Source organism: Haliotis asinina, chromosome 3 (assembly GCF_037392515.1).
Source record: "Haliotis asinina isolate JCU_RB_2024 chromosome 3, JCU_Hal_asi_v2, whole genome shotgun sequence".
Classification (NCBI taxonomy): Eukaryota; Metazoa; Mollusca; class Gastropoda; order Lepetellida; family Haliotidae; genus Haliotis; species Haliotis asinina.
The window spans coordinates 54,594,510-54,616,798 of NC_090282.1; the positions used below are offsets into that span (position 1 = coordinate 54,594,510).

A 22,289-nucleotide genomic window follows, 5' to 3' on the forward strand; every position below is an offset into this window, starting at 1 on the left:
TGGGCTTGGTTATCCCATGCTGTATATCTTTCTGGCTGGAACAAGATCTGTGTGTGCATTCACTTGCTGAATCAGCAAAGGGTGCTTCCACAAGACTGCAACAAGTCGCTGAAGGTCCAGAAGTAGTTGAATGCTGAAATGTCTTGCTGACTATCGGTACCTCGGGAAGTGGTAGAAGATGCTCATCATAAATGATAATCAAGAAGAAGGAAGTCTTTGTCGAAGGACTTTACAAAATGCTGGTCCGTGGTTTCAACAAATACTTAGATGCAGAAGACTTCATCCTGGATGATGTAGACAACTTCAGCTTTTTAGGCTGAGATCAACAGATGTCTGAAGATGTCTGAAGATGTCTCTTCTGTGTCTTATCCCTGCCCCTGGGGTACATCAGGTGATTTACTACTAACATGTACACCAGCAGTAGTTGACACAAGCGAATTTACCAGATATGACATGAGAGTGTCTTTGTACGACCCTAAACAGTAAACAAATATAGACAAAACTCAGTATCAGACAAATTATTACAGAGTTGACAGCGAACACTGGAAGAACAAACAACCATTGAAAAAGGACATATTTGCAGGTATTTGCACCACCGACAGCAGGCACTTGCACCACCGACAGCAGGTACTTGCACCACCGACAGCAGGTACTTACACCATGAGCATGATTTCATCAAAAGAAATATATGTCCAACAACAAGAAAAATACATAAATTTTATCAACAATTTCACATCACAATAATAAAAATGATAAACTACGATTGCCTTCTGGAAAATACTGATGGTATTTGGACTTCATCCCACATCCTCCGTGACTACCTTTACTTGGACAGTTTCTTTGGATGCCAGCTGGACCATCCATTACAGTGTTTTGGAGATTAATTGGGCACTGATACGGTGCTGCTGATACAACAAAATTCACAAACAGCAGAAAAACTGGAAGGCACAGTCAAATATACAAACTATTGAAAAGATTACATCCTGACAATTATAGAATGCTGACTGTTTTGACTGTAGACCTAAGAACAATGAAGCTTTGGCCTGTTAAATGATCTACTATTTCCTTGGCCACTGGAACTCAGGAAGTTGCACTGTTGACAGATTTCACTGGCGTTTCCTTCAGTTATCTCAATGACAAAGTGTGAAAATCCAATGTCCTTCCCTTTTGTGTCGTAATTGTGTTGACTTTCACACTTTCACCAAAATGTTCTCCATTCCATTACCAACATGTTTATGAACCCTGACAAGAGTCATCAGAAGACGACATATCCCCCCGGCTCCCACATGTTTGAAAGGACAAATCAAAAGTTTGAATTGTTTCCATGGAACTCATGAAAATTATAAATGCCATATATCTGTAATCAGCAAAGTCACAATTTCAAGATCTGTCTCACACATCTGCGAAGATCTGTTGAAAGATATGAAATGCTTTTCGAGTTGTGCTCTGGAAACGAAGCCCATCCCTCCATTTTGAGACTAAGTCTGACTTTTCCATGGAAACCAAGAAAATCTCACAAAAACCTGTAAATAGCAAAAGGCACCATTCTGGGGTCTGCCACACATATCTACCAAGTTTTACTGACAGATATTTAGAAGTTTTAGAGTTCTGCTCCGGAAACGAAGCCCATCTCTCCATTTTGAGACAAAGTCCGAAACGTTTCCATGGAAACCAAGAAAATCTCACAAAAACCTGTAAATAGCAAAAGGCACCATTCTGGGGTCTGCCACACATATCTACCAAGTTTTACTGACAGATATTTAGAAGTTTTAGAGTTCTGCTCCGGAAACGAAGCCCATCTCTCCATTTTGAGACAGTCTGAAACGTTTCCAAGGAAACCAAGAAAATAAGAAATCACAAAAACCTGTAAATAGCAAAAGGCACTACTTCATTTTCTGACTGATATATCTACGAAGTTTTGAAGAACAAAGTCATCAGAAGATGACATATCCCCCGGCCCCCACATTTTTGAAAGGACAAATCATCTCACAGTTACTTAATGTGTTTTTAGATCATGTCTAAATTGTTTCCATGTAATTCATGAAAAATATAAATGCCATATATCTGTAATAAGAACAGTCACCATTTCAAGATCTGTCTCATGTATCTGCCAAGATCTTTTGAAAGATATGAAATGTTTTTCTAGTTGTGCTCCGGAAACTGAGAAAATAATACATCACAAAAACCTGTAAATAGCAAAAGGCACTACTTTGGGGTCTGCCATACATATCTACCAAGTTTTGTAGAAAAGTTTTGAACATTTTTTTAATTCTTCTCTGGAAACGAACCCCGCCCCACCATTAGACTAACACCAAAATGTTCCATGGAAAAACACACAAAAAATTAAAATAACAAAACTCTGTAAATAGCAAAAGGCACAACTATAGGTTGAGATTATTATATGCATCAAGTTTGGTCTAAAAATAATGAACAGTTTCTGAGTTATGCTCCGGAAACAAAATGTTGACGGACAGGCAGACAAGGCATCAACTATATCCCCCCACATTACATTCTGGGGCGATAAAAACAAGAGACAAAGTAATTTTTAGCGAGTTGTTTTTATAGGTGTAACCTTGTTTGTTGCAGGTGTGTCTGCAGGCGTACCTGTAGGTGACTTCTTCATACAGGATAGCTCTGCTGTCAGGGTGCTTCTTGCTTCTGCTTGCTGACCCTAAGGTGTGGATTCTGTGAAAAATGGAGATACTTTTATAAAAGGAAGAAACTGTCAGTCTGAGCAATTTCAGGGAAAAAGATCTACGTCCTCTACATGCAAGACTTTACTGTACCAGTCACGAAGCAGCCAGAATCATGTTTTTTTTCAGTCAATACTACATTTCTAGTCAGACAGCACATACCTGCTGAGGAGTCTCTCTAGGTCAGGCAATTTCTTCATGACCTCAATCATGTCAACCAGCAGATCCTGGGAGGTGATGAGGTCTTCTACAGCATCTAAACGATCGTTGATAGCTGCTGTGCTACACAGAGGAGCACACAACCATTGCCGGAACAACCTCTTGCCTGTACAAAGAGGTTTGGGAAACACTTAAACGTCATATGCAACGTAAAACACAACTTTGCAAATTCTGATACCTTTTGGTATGCACTTACCAAAACAAATCATCCAAAATGCCATTTCGACCTATGAAGTTGAAAAAAAAAAACGTGATGAAAAAAAAAAAAAAGGCAGCGAAATCTGAGCTTAGACAATTCAATAAATTTCACCCAGCGCTGGGTGACCTTTAACACCAAATCTTCATGCACTGCACAGCACACAACTAGCCAAGGCACCATACCTAGCCAACACAACAGTGCACTACATACCTAGCCAACACAACAGTACACAACATACCTAGCCAACACAACAGTACACGACATATCTAGCCAACACAATAGTACATGACATACCTAGCCAACACAACAGTCCACTACATAGTTAGCGAACACAACCATACATGACATATCTAGCCAACACAACAGTACACAACATACCTAGCCAACCAATTGTACATGACATAGCTAGCGAACACAACAGTAGATGATATCTAGCCAACATAATGCTACACTACATAGCTAGCGAACACAACAGTACATGACATATCTAGTGAACACAACAGTCAATGACATATTTAACCAACACAACATTACACTACATACCTAGCGTACAAAAAACCTGTCCTTACCAAACGGAGTACAGCACTGGTCCAGCCTCTCCAGCAGAGTGCCCTCCGTTCCTCCTGTCAAGCAGTTCTCCACGAGGTCCAGGTTCATCAGAGTCACCCCATCCAGCACCTACAGCAACAGACCCCTTCATCACAAGCATCAGTTCTGTACACAAAACATCGGATATTCACACCTAAATTACTCAAAATCATCACAATACAGATGTTTCATGTAAGAGCTGACATTACGATATATAGGTACCATGTGTTTCTGTGAGAACTGCCGAGCTGTCTTTTCAACAATGGGAGTAGAGTCTACAGGCCGGTACTGTACAAACTTCCTCATGGTCAACAGCTCCTGGTCTAACAGTGAGTACTGGAGGTACCTGTACACAAGACAAACATATCACACCAGTTTTAAACTTAAAATCTTGTAAATAAGGATGGATATTGCCCTGATTCTCATATGGCAATATGTGGCAATAATCTCAGAGATACTGCAATACAAGCTATGACACACTGGCAAAAGTTTTACCATGCTTTCAAGCTCCCGCACCCCACTGGATCAGAGTGTGTTCAAACACCATACATGTGCAAATGTGCAACCATACATCTACAAACTAGACCCAAACACTCTCCAAAGCCACTCAAAGTGTGACTGCTCTCATTCAAGTAGAACACCAAAGTGAAAACAACCACATGCTAATCTGCATGTGTTTCAGCAGAAAAGTGTCAGTTTCAAATGTTCAAATGTTCAATGTTACTTAGTGTCCATGACCGGGTTTTTTTTTTGCAAATCCTTCTGTCCAGCCTTAGTGTGGAATGCTTAAAGGGGCACTGATGCGGAGCGAATAATGTTTCTCGCCAACCATCTAATTACGAAACCAAACTGCAAATTGGTCAGCGTCCGCTCCCTCGACCGTGACGGACAACGGGACTAGGCTCCTGTCCATATTAGCAGAATTTCGTCACCTAATCAGTCAAGAGGCCGGATGCCCATCATATGCCATTATTTAAAAATATCCACGGTATTTCTTGTCTGAGTGTAACAAAATATCCCAGCAGTGTAGATTTTTTCTGATGCTTGGATGGTGTAGTGATTGATCCAATTTGATCCTATTTCTATCCTCGATATTTAATCATGTTACGTGAAAATATGATGTCTACACCTATTTACCCAAGTACACAGCAAATGCCTGTATGTATTCCTTATGTAACGAAGTTCCGTTGGTATCCTCAAAACAGTTTCGGCCCATTAGTGTTTTGAGGCTGCATGCGACACAGAGATTACATCTTCCTTGCTGTAACTCGCTTTTGATGGTGTAAACCTGCACGTGTTATTTGTCATCATTCTCTGGATGGTCAGTTACTGAATTTATAACAGGTATAATTAGTAGTACCATCACTTCGGTTACTCAACAAAGGTTCCCATTTGGCACTTCACCTGTCTGGTGTAAATACTCAACATTATAAATTAAGGTCTGTAATGGCAAATGTATTGTATGTTATGTAATATGAGCATGTATGTGATGCAAGAGGATTTATCAGCTGAGTTACAAAAACAAACATCGATCAAAGGATTTTCCGATAACACTGATTAATTAATTACTTTTATCTTCTAGCGGATTTGTCAAAAGGCAGTGTGTGTAGATGTACTAATATATACTGACTACACCATGTCGTAAAGTGCGAGTGTAAAAACAACATCCTCCCTTCAAAGAATTAACCACCTTTGCGTTGATTGATTGATTGCTCATTATTGGTTAACTAAATTTCTTAGAATGGCGGACATCATACAATTAGTTGCCAGGTGTGATATCTTGGGTGACCAATGAGAGGTTTATCAGTTTTTCACCAATGTAAAAGACGTGAAACGATGTGTTACTTTTTCGCAAATTAGACAGTTGTAAGACACACGACACACAGCAGGATTATATACCAGCTGCAGATGAATGGAATACAATTTCTTTTATGTGGATATTGATGAATACATTCCTGAACAAGGTAGTATCCTGACATTGTTGCTATAAAATTAGTGTGGTTTACATTCATCATTTGCATTTTGTTTTAATTTATTTGTTGTAGCATTCAGCAGAATCTATATGACAGAAAGCACACACTAGATCGCGTATGTGTGTGAAATAGGATCCACATTGGCAATCTATACAATCAGGGAGCCTATATACAGGTAGGGTATTCCTGATACAATGTATAAATGTTGCTGTCATGTTAGAAATGTACTGTAAGCATAAGCAGACCATGTGTTCTTTTAGTAATTTTCAAAATCATACAAATATACAATAAACTACTTAGGGTTATGAGACAAAATATAGTGACATACATTGGCTTCACTATTTCTCCGTCCTAATATTTTTTTACTATTTCTACCACTGGCAGATGATTAACCTTCAAAGTGTTTAATTTGTTTTCACAATACATTTGTAATGAAGTAAAAATGACTTCACCTTAGTTGATCTGTCTATAATTAAACTATCAATTGCGCATAAGGACTGCTAACTCACGAACCAGTCACGAATTCTGGGATATCATCCGGGTACTCACGGGAGAAAAACAATAACAAAAGTTTACACCAGTCCACGGAAATTGCTCTGCATTAGTGCCCCTTTAATTGCAGTATTGCAACAAAGATTTGCTCCTACAGAATGCACTTCAGAATGCAGTAATTACTGTTACTGTATGCTAGTGATTCATTCAGATTCAACTCTAATATAAACATGTGTTAACATGAACCAATGTAAAATGAAACAAAAACTTGATTTAAGTGAACTACTTTGGCTTTCAATCTCATGTGACCTCTAATAACTAAGATCCTTGACAAGAATATCACTGTACAGTCCTACAAAATCAATAAGACTTTGATCTTTATGATAAATTCATAACACATATCCCATAATAAAACAAAAATAATGTGAATGGTGAAATGGTGTAAAACAAATGATCCATTTGAAGCCACTTAATTCTTCCAAAATATCACCCATGAAATCATTCAAACCAACAACACACAAAGCATTTGGTAGAATATTTAGCACTTTTTGAGACACTTATAAAGATTCTCACACTTGTAAAATGTTCCACGGAACCAACAGAATAGAAGTGTATTTCGCACTTCAGGAGCACAATTAGTTGTTGAGTTATTCATGGGCAGAAAATTCAAGGGGAGGTACCTCTGTATGATCCAACATATACTGTTAATCATGAAATTAATGCGAACATTTTATTAATGTGAAAAATGCGTCTGTACATGTGTCGCATTATTAAAATGACGCATTTCAGTCTGGGGGTGTACTTTTGAATAAATGTCAGAAAACGGAAATCTCTTCCTTTCATTGACACTACTTAATACCTATTGAAATTATTCATCAGCAAATTTTGTCACCAAGCAGAAGTGTTGACACTACACACTTCTCCAGTCAATACAGGTCACTTCCTCATTACGGGTATCGCAAGTCAGTTATCACTGGTTACAATAATCACTGTCAATTGTTCAAAGTCATTGAAGCACATCAGCCAGACCGGACATTCTCCAGCCACGCAGGATCGTTTAGCGATCTTTGCTCACCTTTGCCTCCGTCCATTTGGCATGTAGAGGCTTCATCACACTTATTTGTAAATCCACAAGTGTGTCCTTTTTGGAACCTGTCAAATTGTCTGACACTTTGTTGGCATACCAATTAATAAATTGGTTCTTCATGGCCACCTTGAATTCACCATTAATTGTTGTCATTAGACAAGTAGTAGCAAGCAATCACGTGATCAAACATGGCAGCGTAATCAAAACATTGTCAGCTCCATTCCATTCAATGCTTAACAAGTTCAATTCAGGTAACTAGTGTGTGGTAATAAGAAATGAAAAGAAAATGAACACCAAAGAATCAGGGTGTCGCATTTTCTAATCGACACAGCTTCCTGAGCTCGCATTAATTTCATGACGCATTTTAGACAAGACTTTTGCACTCGCATTAAATTCATGACGCATTAGTTTCATTATTTACAGTAGTAGAATCAGAACCACATCACCATATTCGTATAGCAAGATAATGTATCAGTAATATTGCACAGCCGAACATGTAAACCATATGTAAATATAGATTGCAGATTAGCTAGGTCAGAACCCAGAAAGTCCCTGTGATGGTTTAGGTGTTGTCACAGTGAACATAACTGTACAGGTTTCTCTTAATGGAGTAACATTTCAACAGCTTCATGCAGCATGCCTAAGTCTGGTATTCTGTTCTCACAGTTTGCTTCACTCAAGTGTTCTCTACACAGTCTGACATTATTTTGGAAAACTATATTGTTCACAAAGAATGGTTATGTCATTTCAAGAATCCATTTTTCTTAAAGGAAGATTTTCATAATGAGATTTTAGACTGGATAAGGACTATGCTAGTAAAGAGCTTAATTCCATGCTGTCTGCAGACATTAGTTAATACTTAAATACTCATCACCTGATATCATGCTCTTTGTTGGATAAAAGCTTAATTCAATTATTTCATACAGTTCTATTCCTTTTTATCTGGATGCAAACCTGTGGAGGGTATGTAACTCATGCTTGTTTTAAGAGGTCATTGGGTGCTCAGACTCACTGACTTGGTTGACTCAGGTCATCGTATCATCGCATCACTGGACAGTCTGGTCAAGACACCATCTTTTACAGACTACCGCCATGAAGCTGGAATATTGCTGAGTGCTTTGTAAAACTAAACCCTGTCACTTACCCACTTTTATCAGGGTGTATTTTTCCATCAGCAAACAAATGTTTTTAGTAGATTTCCTAAAGACATTTGATTTTGTTGAAATGTTGTAGAAACAGCGGTGTGAAAAGGAAAATGAAAGTTATCTATGTATTCAAATGTAAAATCATGTACTTGTTGAGGTGATATTGTTACATTTTTTACTGGATATTAGAGCTGCATCAAGGATTCTTTAGTCTCTAAAAACAAGTTATGTTTCGATGTTCAGAAATCTAGTAAACATGACATTCAACATTTGGCTGTTGTTTACAACTTGTCAACACTACTTTTTGGATGTTGAATACTGTAACCAAACTTCAAAACAAACTTCATATACTTTCAGTGTATTTGCATGACATGAAAAGATGAACATTTATGCAACACATTTATGCAACACAACATCTTTACCTATAGCCATTCACGTATTCATGAAAGTTCCACATGACTTCTCCATCAGTTTAAACAGTTTAACCAGAAACGCTCAGGAATGTTTGCACTGTCTTCGTTCAATTTAGATTTGGCATCAACTTTCTAGTAATCAGCCAAGAGAGATTCTTCACATTTTGTAACATTACTGTAGATGGATTTCATTTTCTGCTTATTTGCATTACAAGAAACCTAACAAACAATTATTGTCATAACAGGAAAGAATTTATAAATATTAAAATACTCTCTTCCTTACTGTCCTGCAAGGAAGCTTCAAAACAACACGAAGTCATCATACATATTTGATAAGAAATATGATTTCCAAATGGGATAATATACGGTAATGGCAACCATTGTATATGGCCTTCCAAGTAAACAAGTGAATAAAGGAAACAATTACAACACATACAACCTACCATGTGACAGCACCCAAAGAATGCACTGCCAGGTCAAACTCATCACTGGCAGTCAATCCAAGAGAGTCACCTGAAAATGATACATATGTCACATAAAACAGGCTGACAGAACACATGATTACTGGAGTCAACAGTCTTTGACTTTTTGAACGGAGGTATATCTGAGTTTTCCCACATTAAACATGACCAACAAAAGCATTCAGTTATTATGTTATCCTCATGAAACTAGCAACCAGTGTTACACTGCAGGTGTTATGATGTGCAAGCACTTACTATCAGACATCATCTCTTTCAAGCCTCCTGGCCACTCAAAGTCTTTGCCCTCCTCCTTGAAGTAATCTTCCTCTGCTAGTGTCTTCAGAGTCTTAGAGCTGTCCCAGAACTCTGTCCCCGATGCAAGCGATTCCTTCAGGGCAGACGACATGTTGGTCTTGATTAACTGCACTGTCTTGGCTGACATCTTCCCTCTCTCATACAGCACCTATAAGTCAATGCCCATTAGAGGTGTATGTTTGGTTCACAACTTCCATATGTTGGTTTGTTTCGCTGCAAAATATTAGCCGTATGATGCAGTTGACAGGTAGGTCTTACTCACCAGCGATGGAGTATGGTGGGCGATGAGAGTGCGAAGGCGGGAACAGTAACGGTCATCTGTGAACTGCCCCAGCTACAACAAGAAGCAACATGGCAGTACATGTGGCACACTATACCCACCGTCAACAATAAAAAAACAGTGTCTTAGTCAACACACAATAAACATGGTCAAAACAAGGTAAATATAGTTCTAACAGATAACACAAAATGAACATCATTCAAACAGTTAACAACACAATAAACTTTCCAAATGGTCAACACTTAGAGAACAGTCAACCCAATCAATACACAAACTCCATTGCATACTGCTTCTCAGATATATCAGCACTGTACCAATGGATAGTACTAACCAAACAGAAATATTACACCTTGAAGTTTGAACTGCTTGAAAGAAGAACCACCTGGTCTTACCAGATCTTCAACATAACTTGTGTTGTGTGCCAATGGATAGGCAAGATATGCCTACCAATTTTACATAAATTCACATATTAAACAACTTTCACATTCAGCATTTGCACTCTAAACCCAAAAATATTCACACACATTCAATATTGCAAAATGATGTATCCTGGCAACGTGAGGACAACTTACATGGAATATTCCAACGGAAGTGTCTATGAAACAAACACCGTACACGCTGCCTCCATCAGACCCCGCCTCCTGCAACACAAACAACTGTCAGCAAACAGCCACTTGAAAACATGATTGATACCTGCTGACATATTATTACTTTAATTCATGGGTGCACGCTCACCTTCTCACAAATGGCTAAGAGGTAGTTGCTGTCAACCTCGCTGCAGTTTCCTCCCTCTATGTGACGATACGTCTTGGTGCCCCTGGAGGTCACCTGACACACCTCTCTCTTCACAACTTTATCAAACTTGGTTGCAGTCCGTGACACTGTGGGAGGAGGAGAAGAAATCTTATTTCACTCACCAGCACTTCATTGATCAATGGAACATGGTCAACAAATGTGAAAAATTGGGTCATAAAGTCTGAAAAAAGCAACAAACATCAAGTTTAAGACGTTGTGTGATATGACTAGTGATCTCACAGACATTGCCTAACCGGAAAATGCCTCAAACATGCAAGTTGAATGAAATAGTGAGTCTGCCTTGACTCACAAAATCAGCTAAGTAAGCCTTGAGTGTCCACACAGTCCATCAAGAACTGACTGCACACCACAGGTATCTCAGCTAAATGACCATAGACAGGACCTTCCCTTACACAGTTTCACCAATCTCGTTGTTTACACATGATCCACTGACATGCCAGATTTAAACAGAATGAGATTGTCTCCAGTGATTAGTCATAGTTTATTACACTGCTCCATGCTGACAGCAGGATACGGTGTGGCACAGCATGGAGAAACGTCAAGGACAGTTTGGGGAACATTTGTGCCAACTGTTCATCTTCAATGATTGCAGTCTAGGGAATTTTACAGCCATGCAGTTTTGACTTGACATGATACACATGATATGCATTTCAGATAGAACTGGTGTTGATGTCATGAATTGGCCATCATGAGCTAGGAAGAAGAGCTGGGAATCAATCCAAAGATCCTGCAATAACTTCTACCAGCACTAGTTGACCAACGGCTACAACTTTCTTCAGTCTTGAGGCGATACAGTGTTATTGACTGCTTCTGTTCAAATAGATTTATCAGAGTGAAGTCTATGTTGAGGGTGATGGAATGTCAGTATTACCTTTCCCAAAAAGTGACTCTGCAATCAATCATCCGTTCGCTAAGCTGGATGATAGTATCGTACACAACCTTTTTTTTAATACAATAATTCTGATACAATGTCCAGGAAAAATAGTCTGACGGAAGTTTGGGTTATCTAAGGAAATATTACCTCCATATCTCCAGGGTATATGTTACAACACATCTCCACTATACCCTGGATGCATCTACAGTTCGGCCTGATAATTTTATTACCTCACGTTTGCTAATTGGACCTGACTGGATAAAAAGTCAAACAAGGGAGGTAATATAATCAGGCAGCGTCCAGGGCAAAGTAGAGACATATCGGAACATATACCCTGGTGATATCGAGAATGATGTAATATATGGTATGACCTTTCTTCAAATGTCTTGTGTGTTTGACTACGTAAAAATCGATCTGTGAGATAAAGTGAGCACAGTCACTTCTTGTGCGTTTCCCTTGGGAAGCAACGCTTCTATTTACATATCTAAACAAATAGTAATAGCAGGACAGTAGTACCAAGATGCAGCTTACCTGGCTATTACCTGCGCTGTCGCTACACTCGTCACAAATCTTGCAGAAAATAATGATGGTCTGTTAAACAACTTTTATATTTCGTTGCCAAAAATTATAACAAAATTCTGCAGAGTTGGTGTTTTTTCCCTACTTACTTTGACGCTAGTTTGAGTCATTTATGATTACTTGTTTTTGAGTTAAGAGTGCAATTCATTGGGGAGAATTGGACTGAAATGGACTGGTCCAAGGGACCCAAATGTTGCTAACTGATTACAGATTCTGACATACAGGTCTTGGTTATGATGTAGGTTAATGAAGGCTATCCAAGCAATTATATTGATACATGACTCATTATGAAAGAGGACTGAACAGCAGAGAATTTTCCACCCAAAAATGCTGCTGGGAGTGACGAGATCACCACATGGGTAGCTGGTGCGTATGTGCTGTTGGAGGCATGTTTAGATCAAATGTTTCACTGTTCCTCCATGTGCAAAATTTAAGCTGGTCTTGTGGTCGCTGGCCAGTAAAAATTATCAGCTGCTCTAGATTTGTAGTAGACCTGTTGGCCAAGGAAATTTATATTGATAGCTGAGTAAATTCACGAATTATATTTTGGAGAAATAAAATAAAGACGGGACAACTAATGAATGTAGACTCGCTGGTCCTGTGGGAATTTTTGAAAGGTGTCTTTGCCTGTTCTTGGGAGTATGAACAGATGGGTTTCTACTATGAGAGAGAGGCAAATAGATGAGCCAGCATAAGGTGAAATACGCTATCACCTTTACTACCAAAACTCCCTTCAAGTTTTGGGTTTTTTTTTTTTTGTAAGCGCTGACTTTGGAAAATAATGAACAACCCAATATGGCCGAGTAGGTGAGCTAAGGCAATGAAGGATATTTCTCATGTTAACTATTTACCAATGGTGAAGGATTTTCCTTGAAGCCTGAAGTTTCTGCTAAATCATTCAGTCTAAGTAAACTTAGTCTCAGTGTATTTCGTTACACTCCACCACTGAGTGTAACAACACCTAGTAGCAGGTCGCATCAGGTAACCTTTGAGCAACTTATAGCCGTCCAATCAAATGCGGGACGATTAAATAGATTTAACCAATCAAACAATGGCTACTATTTAGGGATTAGAGGGACTTTCAAAATATTCAGGTTACCGACACAGATCTCTCCACAAACAAAAATCCGTATATAACACAGTTTGACCTGCAGTATATACGCTTTGGGGTTCTGTTGACATGGTTACCATTAGTCAATATTTCCGCAAGAGACATCCTTGAATATTGCCAAAACACTATTTTCAGCGGAATCGTTCGGGTACAAATGTTTTCAAGATAAAAAGTTCAAAAGGTATGTGCGAATGTCCACTTTTGTGATTTGGTAAGCTGTGTTCTGATTGCTCATCTCAAAGGTTACCTGACGCGACCTCCCATAAGGTTTCGTTAGACTCAGTAGTGGAGTGTAATGAAAAGCACTCAGGATAAGTTTACTTAGACTGCTAAATCATTTCAACTGTCCAAATGACATCCACCCTCCTTACTTTGTTTACATCTGTCTGCCATCATGTCTGGGGTCTCAGTCTGTTCAACTCTGGCCACCTTGTAGCCCTTCTGTATCAGGGAGTCTGCATACCTTGAGTATGCAATCTCAGGGAATCCTGAATGGGCATGCTCTCCCTGGAAGTAGGATAACACATGCTAAAGTGGGGAATATCATTAGATAAACCCAGCTAACATACACCCAGTCAAACAGGTTACAGGGATGGACACCAAGTCAAACATGGGATACACAGAAGAAGTCTAACAAGGGTTAAAGGGATAGACAAAAAGTCAAACATGGGATACAGAGAAGAAGTCTAACAAGGGTTAAAGGGATAGACAAAAAGTCAAACATGGGATACAGAGAAGAAGTCTAACAAGGGTTAAAGGGATAGACAAAAAGTCAAACATGGGATACAGGGATGGACATCCTGTTAAATATGGGATACAGGATTGCATACTGTCAGCTGCACATACTGATTCATCATAGTTGTATTTCTACACACACTGCTATTATTCTGAAACATAACTTGAGGTGTTTTACTTTGATGTTGAGATGGTCAGGTTGTAACTTGTGCCACACACAACTTGTTTGGTTCCTACCGCAGGATTACATCCTATACCACAAAATCAAGCAACAATAATGGAATATTTATCAGAACACATTTGGGATAACAATTACCTTCATGTAAATAAGACCAAGCTCAGAAACACCAATCACAGCATCCATATGGAACAGCTCATAGAATTTACCCATCTGTAACAGAAGATGCTGCAATGTACCATACCTTCACAAAATCTTTATCTTTGGCAATACCAGGAAATATCAACATTTAGTTGGGTATGTATCAAAACAAAAAAATAGCAGAATCTTACTGTGGGGAATGATGTCAGCCTACCTTGAAAAACAAAACTGTGTCGTAATGATGCATTTTCAGCTCCCACCACTGCCGCATTGCCTGTGAAAGGAACGAGACACGGGATTAGCTAAGTTAGACAAACCTCATCCCACACTTACAAGCCTATAACACACAGGAAAGCACATGGGATTATCTGTCATGATCACAGAGCGAGACCAACCTGCTCACAGGATACAGCAACATTGGCAATTCCCAAGGAACATCTTAATTAAAGTCACATCAGCTAGATGATTTATACTTACTGGAGTCTGTTTCTTAAGGAAAGTTTCTGGCACCATTACTGTCCTTGAGTCATAGTCATCAGCATCCTTTCTTCTCCCCTTTATATCTCTGTGAATCAGCAACACTTGATCAGTCATACAGTACTCCTCACAAAACATTTGACAGTCTCTTGCTTATTTAAGTCTGACTGACATTCAACATTCTATTGCCTAATGATGTTTAACTGACAGACATTTACAGTCTTGTCTTAAGGACATCCAGCAGTCTCTCACCTAATTTTGTCTGGTTGTAGGAAGTCCAGCTTCACATGAGGGAAATCTCCATGAACATCAGGGGTGTCTGAAACAACCTGCAAACCAAATTCAACTGATAAAAGCATATTTAGGTCACTTCATCTTAACGGAAATGTAAAAATGTGGAAGCTGACAGCCACTTCATAATAGTGCAAAACAATCTACTTCAAGTAACAGTGAGTAGATGATACGTAAACAAGGGCAACTGGCAATATTTGGTATTTGGTATCTCACCCAAACACACCTCTAAACTGCATATATGCATTCCATGTGACCAGCTAGTGACATGTAGTTTAGCATATGAGTATAAAATTTAGTCAAATCTAAATATGTTTTATGTTTGTACACTTATCCTGCGCCACTTACTTCCTGCACTTATTGCAGTATGACTGGAAATGTGGCTGTAGCAGATGACTGATGTTGAAAATTGTAGAGCTGTGATCACTACCTTGTCTCTGGTGAACATCATGTCGGCCACCTCTGATTATTGCCATAAATCCCACAGATGAAGATGAAAAGCGGGTGTAGCTGAAAGCGCAGGGTGGGCCCTTACATGTAGATCAGGATAAGTGTACAAATAAAACAAAATATTTAGATTTTACTAATTTTTAACGATTCCTGCACATTTATCAAACAGGCAGGATGCAGGTTGTGTCATCTGTAGGGATTGATTCGTAAGGTAAACAAAGACAGCTTGGTCAATGTCCTCAATGCGGACAGCGAGTGACCATAAGCCAGTGGTACAACATATATGACACCAGTGACCAGTAGTCTCAAATGGATCATACCACACACTTAAGGGAAATGCAGTAAAAAGCAGCAACATCAGTTAACCCAAGTGTTACTCCTTAACTGATAGACCAAGTTGTTTTTCCAGAACATCTCTTTTCCAACATGGCATTGTCATGCTTCATAGGAAGAAAAAATTATGGTGGTGGGTATCTTCATCGCAGCATGGAAGAACAGTCAACAGACCATGACTATGTCTCACTGGATTCAAAGACCGCAGGAGATGTATTTTGCATGCAGCGCCCCCAGGAAAGGTGTAAGCCATCCAGTGTCCAAGCTGACCATCTGGATACAACAAACCAATATGTAGCATTCAATCTGTGAAAACGACTCTGTCTGATACCAATATAGCATTCACTAGGATGTACCAACACCAAGGACTATGCGGAGTTCTCAGATGGATATGGGGGTCATGTAAATACTGGAAACCAGTGTTGGCTGCAGAGTGCGCTTTTGCCTCTTGAACGTACAAATAGGAGTTTGAACGTAAAACGTGTGGGTCTTGTGGACGCATTGATTCGAGCAGTAGTAATTTCCTACCACAAATAAAAACGTACATCTGTGTGTACATGTCCTAGCGTATTGGGTTACTTCATGTCAAAGACGACTGTGAAATGTTTATAAACGTTTCCGGTTCATAAACTCTTCTCTTTGTTAAACAAAACCAGTTTTATTTGTCTCGCATTTTTCATGACCAATAACGAAACCAGTTACTTCATTTACTTCTATTTTCGGTTTGGCATAAATTAACGTACAGTGTGGTCCGTAGGTTTCTTCAGCCAATCAGATGATACCTTTTGAAGGGCTCGGCAACGTCCATAATTTGGTTAGAATGGGGATTGGTCGAAAACATCACAACCTTGTGTCAATCTAAAAATAGCCAGGCACGCTAAGGTATTCGTCAGAACGGGGTAACGGCGCGAACAAATATAATGCAGAATAAATGCAAAAACTTGAATATGGGCGTTGTTTTTCTTTTATGGACTCTAAATATTTTGATATTCTACAACAGACTTGTTGTGTTTTTTTTCTTAGAATCCGTCAGAGTGAGTGAATATAAAATCATTGGCCACGAAAGTTTGTTATTTACCTTGTTCAGTGAAACACATCCTTATAAGGAAGTCGTTTACTAGATTTGCGTAAATTTGATGACAAGCTATCGTATTCAGGCAAGTTCGGTCAGTTGGTTTGGCAATGCTACCGCTCAAAAATCATTACCAGCTGAGAAAACTGGTGAAAAAAATGACACAGAAAATGAGCCTTTGCAAAAGTAACAAAAAGTTGAAAAGCGATTTCAAAGTGGCTGGCTTATAGCGTACAACTGGTCAAGATTTGAGAGATCAATTGGCATGACTTGCCATGTTTGTATTTCTGAAAGCAAGACCAATGCATTTACTGTTGGCTGCCATAATTATAGGCATTCCACTCTGGTCAGGCACATGAAGGCTGATGACCACAATTCTGCTATTCAAGCTACATCTCTGAGACAGAACATGTCTACAGTTGTCTCCTAAGTGCTGAATGACAATCTTTACAACCACTGTGTTGTTAATTTTTTTTTTGGACCCCTAATTTTAAAGTGAAGGGGTCCAACTGATCCCAAGAAAATTTAAGCCAGAGCAGACACAGGGAAACATACAGAACTTCTGCATGGAGGTGACGAGTAAAACGTAGGTTGTTTGGAAGGTGACCCCACCTATGACATCCATGGGTGGGACCACTTAGAGAAATTATGGTATTTCGGTATGCACTTACCAAAACAAATCATAAAAAATGCCAATTCAACCTACAAAGTTGAAAAAAAAAAAACGCGATGAAAAAAAAGCCTGCGAAATCGGAGTTCAAACGTTTCACTAAATTCCCCCCAGTGCTGGAGGGAAAACTGGTTTCAACAGCTGTGCTGTGCTGCGTCCATAACGCATGCGCAGTGAATAGGTTCGAGGAGCTTGAAACAGTATGCATGCCCAGCGTCTGAGGTCGTGAGCACTAGTCTAATCTTGGTTGTGTACACAAACAAGTAAATAATCTACTCGTTACGTAAAACAACTTGTTGATTATGGTAAGCAGCCTCTGTTACACAGAAAGCTCAGCATCTGGTTTATTCACACCTATGTCTGTCTGCCTGTCTGCAAAAGACAACATGCAATACACAGCTTCAATCATTGACCACGTGCAATTTGAACTTAACACCTATCAGACTATACAACATAAAGAAAATAAGTTGATTTATGACTTGTGCACCTGAATCCCCATCCTCGATATCTCCAGGGTATACGTTCCGAAAAGTCTCCACTATACCCTGGATGCATCTACGGCTCAGCCTGATAAATTTATTACCTCCCTTGGCTGGCTTTTTATCCAGTCAGGCGTCTACGCCGGGAAGTTGAACGAACCAATCACAACTCACTTTCGCTTTTTAAATTCTCTAACCGATTAAACCTGGCAAACAAACCATGCGTAGATTCTCTGAAAGAGGTAGATGGATTTCTTGCATATGTTTTTAAAAAGGTTTCGGACCTATAAAGTTGCCTGTATGATTTCCCCAATTGTGAGTCGCACGGCGAGCAAACCTTCGCAGTTGCAACTGCTACCTTTGTTGACACTGGCAAGTTCGGTTATAACGGCGACCATTCTGATTGGCTACTGTGAGAAAGCGGAGCCAGTAAAGGGAGGTAATAAAATTATCGGGCTGACTCGTAGATGCGTCTAGGGTATAGTGGAGACTTTTCGGAACGTATACCCTGGAGATATCGAGGATGCTGAATCCCGTGTCTGCCACATTATGTAATTAGGCACGTGTGATACACATGACATGTTTTTATGACTGTGGGTTGCAAACAAACTACATTCATTTTTTTCGGATGAGTGGATCTGACGGAAACTGGTGCCAACTCTTGTCAGTTTCAAGTCCTGCTTTGTACTTGGACGAATGACAGATTCCAGCCACGCAGTAGTTTACCATCTCTACTGACGTGATTTTTTATTGGATCGAGCGCAAATTCAGAGAACATCTTTTTTCCAAACCCAACATCTCTATATACATTCTTCATGGATAACGACTTCTTTTCGTGTATATGATTCTGTTTGACAACAGTACATGAATCCATACTGAAATGACGCATCAAGTACACAAAAAGAAGTTGTTATCCATAAAGAATCTTACTTTCTTGTGACTGGCTATACTTCTAAAATGCCCATTAAACAGATCATCTTACTGTACACACAATGAACCCTCAGCATATCAGCAAATGAAACAGCCAATCGGAAGTCGTCGTTACACTTGAGTGCATATCCACCCGCTATGACTGGGTTCGGTCTCCCGAGGACTTCGTTTCGGGGGTACAAAAGTACAAAATATTACACTTTTGAATTGCGATCGTATGCTTATAATTGTGTTTATTTGTGTTTTTTTTACAGCAGCAATGTATATTATATGTCATGAATAAGTGATAAATGTGTTTTAATTATGTTTGATTTTTTGGTTGCATGTGACCTTTAAGTGAGGTAGGAGACCAACATGTTGACGAATGTCTAACTGTCATTCCCGGATGAATATCTGTGCAGACAGCACACATGGGATGAGTGTACCATGCAGCGGTGGCGAGGATTCCTAATGAGGATCTAGTCTGCTTGAAAAAGGCTTCACGTGTACGTCAGAGTGTGTGATGATACAAGCTACAAAGTGTCCCCGTTGACAAATAAACTCAGCTAATCAACCCAGCTAGTATAAAGATGAAAATAGGCTACTGCAGATTATGTAGTATGGTGGACTGCACACGTGAATTCACCAATTTATCATTGTTGCTGCGCTAAGCAGGTACTCCCGGTCAAAGGTAAACCTAAACGTTATGACATACTGACCCCAAAGAAATAACCAAGTATGTTAGAATGCACTCGTAACCAATGTATGGGTGTTTGGATGAGACAAAGGCAGACGAATGTCCAGTTGTGTGGATCCCTTGAAGGGGATGCAATTATGGTCATATCAACTCTTGTTGTTGAGTGACTTGCAGGCTTTAGTAGGTACTGGCTTCATGTGATGAGGGATATTTGACTTGCTGGGAGGCTGTCAAGCTATCTCCCTGTGAGATACACAGGTCAATAGATGTCCTTGATCTCATTATCTAGTCAAGGACTAGGAGTGGTGACATAGATTCCTCTGAAACACTTAATCCCAATCGGAAAAGGGGAGAACAATACCTGACCTCAAATAAAACGTGTGTTGGGGTGATCTGACTGTAAGTGTTCGTCAAGGACACTGAGGACCATCTGCTACCAAGCCATCACAGAAGAGAAGTGACGATCCAGGATGGATTCAACTCTGTCAGGTCTTGAGAGACAGTGAGTTTCAGATATAATGAAGCATCCATGAGAGTCCTAAATCAAGGGCTGTCATCCCTTGAGTCTAACGCCTTTTAAGATGCACTGGATGAAGAAACACTGTCACGCACTTAATTTTCTCATCCCTACTGATAAATTCAAGACAAGGGATTGTGTAAAGGCCACGCCAGTCAGAAGTTGAAGTCTTCAAGGGCAAGAAGTGTCCATCTGCAGATGTAGAGGCCACTGGAGACAGTGAAACATCCAACAGCTGCCAAACTCTTGAAGACGTGGGAGGAGCTAACATAGTACATTTAATACCAGTGGCACTGGATATAGTGGAGGCATCATATAGGTGATGAATCTCATACAGACTCAGGAGTGAGTATGGTGTTACAGGCAACTCACTATGATGCAATAGGCGCTAGATCCAGTAGAGCCGCTGTAGACTCAGGATCTGGTAGAAAAGCATGACAGGTGATGGAGGGAATAAGTATGCTTATCTAGCCTCATGTAAGAATGTCGAGTTTTGATTGGTCCACGTGACTCTGATAAAATACCATGTATATTCATCACGATCCGCAAGTGGGATTATACGACTTTCATACTCACGCTGCGAAAGTCATATCCTCCTGCTACGCCTCGTTGACAACATCAACAAGCCTTTAGTAATGTGCAGTGCACGGAGGTCAAATGATCAGGTGGTGTCAACATGGCAGCAAGTCGATTCGATGCGTGTTGTTTTGTTTTGATTTAGTGAAAACATTCAGCTAGATAAATGCGTTATCACATTGTGTCTCGGGAAATACAGGGTTTTATCATTTCCCTCGACACCATGTGATAACTTATATTACAGACTCCATACAGGCGCTGGATAAGGTAGGTGCACCATGCAAGTGTTGCGACAGGGGCACTGGCACTTGAAAGGCAAGATCGTAGTAAATGTGGAAGAGGTGACATATAGGTATTGTAGTGATGAACTACAGAGATGGTGTTGTACCAGGCTGACCTCCTCACTAGGTCAAGTGTGGAATGGGTGTCCACACATCCAGTCACTGCTGAGCAAGGCATGCATCCAAGGAGTCAGACGCAAGAAGGCTGTCAAGGGAACGCTGGACACAGCAACCTGGAGAATGGAGATGGAGCGCCAGACCCTAGAGCTTGTGGACACCAATGCTGTGGCAAGTATCTGGACGCTTGACACAAGCAATATCAGTGTCTGACCTGGTGCTTCATAGACAGGAAAAAAAGGTGCTAAGATGATAGATAAAGTAAGCACGCACAACTAGCACATAACTTCATGTGAAAACAAGGAAAAAACAGAAAAGTGCAATTCAAACAGTATGAATGAAGGCACTTATGAGATACCCTGCCTTACAAAAAATACAGTGTGTGCCGTATAGATCTGCAACAGGGCAGAAAATTCCAGCAAACACACAGGAAAAAACATCACAATAGTAATGAGGAACACACGGTGAAAAACATCACAATAGTAATGGGGAACACATGGTGAAAAAACATCACAATAGTAATGGGGAACACACGGTGAAAAACATCACAATAGTAATGGGGAACACACAGTGAAAAACATCACAATAGTAATGGGAACACACGGTGAAAAATATCACAATAGTAATGGGGAACACACGGTGAAAAAACATCATAATAGTAATGGGGAACACATGGTGAAACAGTAAAATTGTAATGGAGAACAACAGCATAAATGAGAACGTCTCATCAAATACTGACAAAAACTGGAGACCACAATTAAGGCTTAATAATTAGTACAATTATAGTACAACATATAAGCCGAAGCCAAGAACAAGTCACTATGAATACATCGGAGCCGTGTGTTCTGAAGGGCTAAATGACCAATAACAGTGAGGAAACTATCTATCACAAACACCATTACTGCAACAGTACTTCAAAAAACAAAACAAAACGGTAATAACTACATCTTCTAAAGGATGAAGGAAAATACGCCCAAGCCAGTTTATCATCAATAAACACAAATTCATAGGATACAAAACAGTTGAGCTGGTAAACTACATGTCTTGCAAGGGGTGTGAAAAGCAATTTTCTGAGGTGGCTCAAATCACCTTCAGGTGACAAGTCCGCAGACGTATGTTTA

The 22,289-nt window shown here is 39.7% G+C and overlaps 1 protein-coding gene across 1 annotated transcript in view; it reads right to left on the reverse strand.

The window, feature by feature from the left end:
* The window catches only part of LOC137278177 (DNA mismatch repair protein Msh6-like), a 90,537-nt gene that overhangs the window by 23,706 nt on the left and 44,542 nt on the right, over positions 1-22,289 (reverse strand). The window contains exons 8-21 of the mRNA XM_067810370.1: positions 15,029-15,105; positions 14,777-14,864; positions 14,514-14,573; positions 14,297-14,371; positions 13,617-13,752; positions 10,601-10,746; positions 10,438-10,506; positions 9,848-9,919; positions 9,526-9,733; positions 9,253-9,322; positions 3,922-4,045; positions 3,681-3,789; positions 2,856-3,018; positions 2,605-2,685 (exon numbers count right to left, since the gene is read on the reverse strand). Coding sequence (XP_067666471.1) covers positions 2,605-2,685; positions 2,856-3,018; positions 3,681-3,789; positions 3,922-4,045; positions 9,253-9,322; positions 9,526-9,733; positions 9,848-9,919; positions 10,438-10,506; positions 10,601-10,746; positions 13,617-13,752; positions 14,297-14,371; positions 14,514-14,573; positions 14,777-14,864; positions 15,029-15,105 — 1,478 coding nt within the window. The remainder of the gene's footprint in view (positions 1-2,604; positions 2,686-2,855; positions 3,019-3,680; positions 3,790-3,921; positions 4,046-9,252; positions 9,323-9,525; positions 9,734-9,847; positions 9,920-10,437; positions 10,507-10,600; positions 10,747-13,616; positions 13,753-14,296; positions 14,372-14,513; positions 14,574-14,776; positions 14,865-15,028; positions 15,106-22,289) is intronic.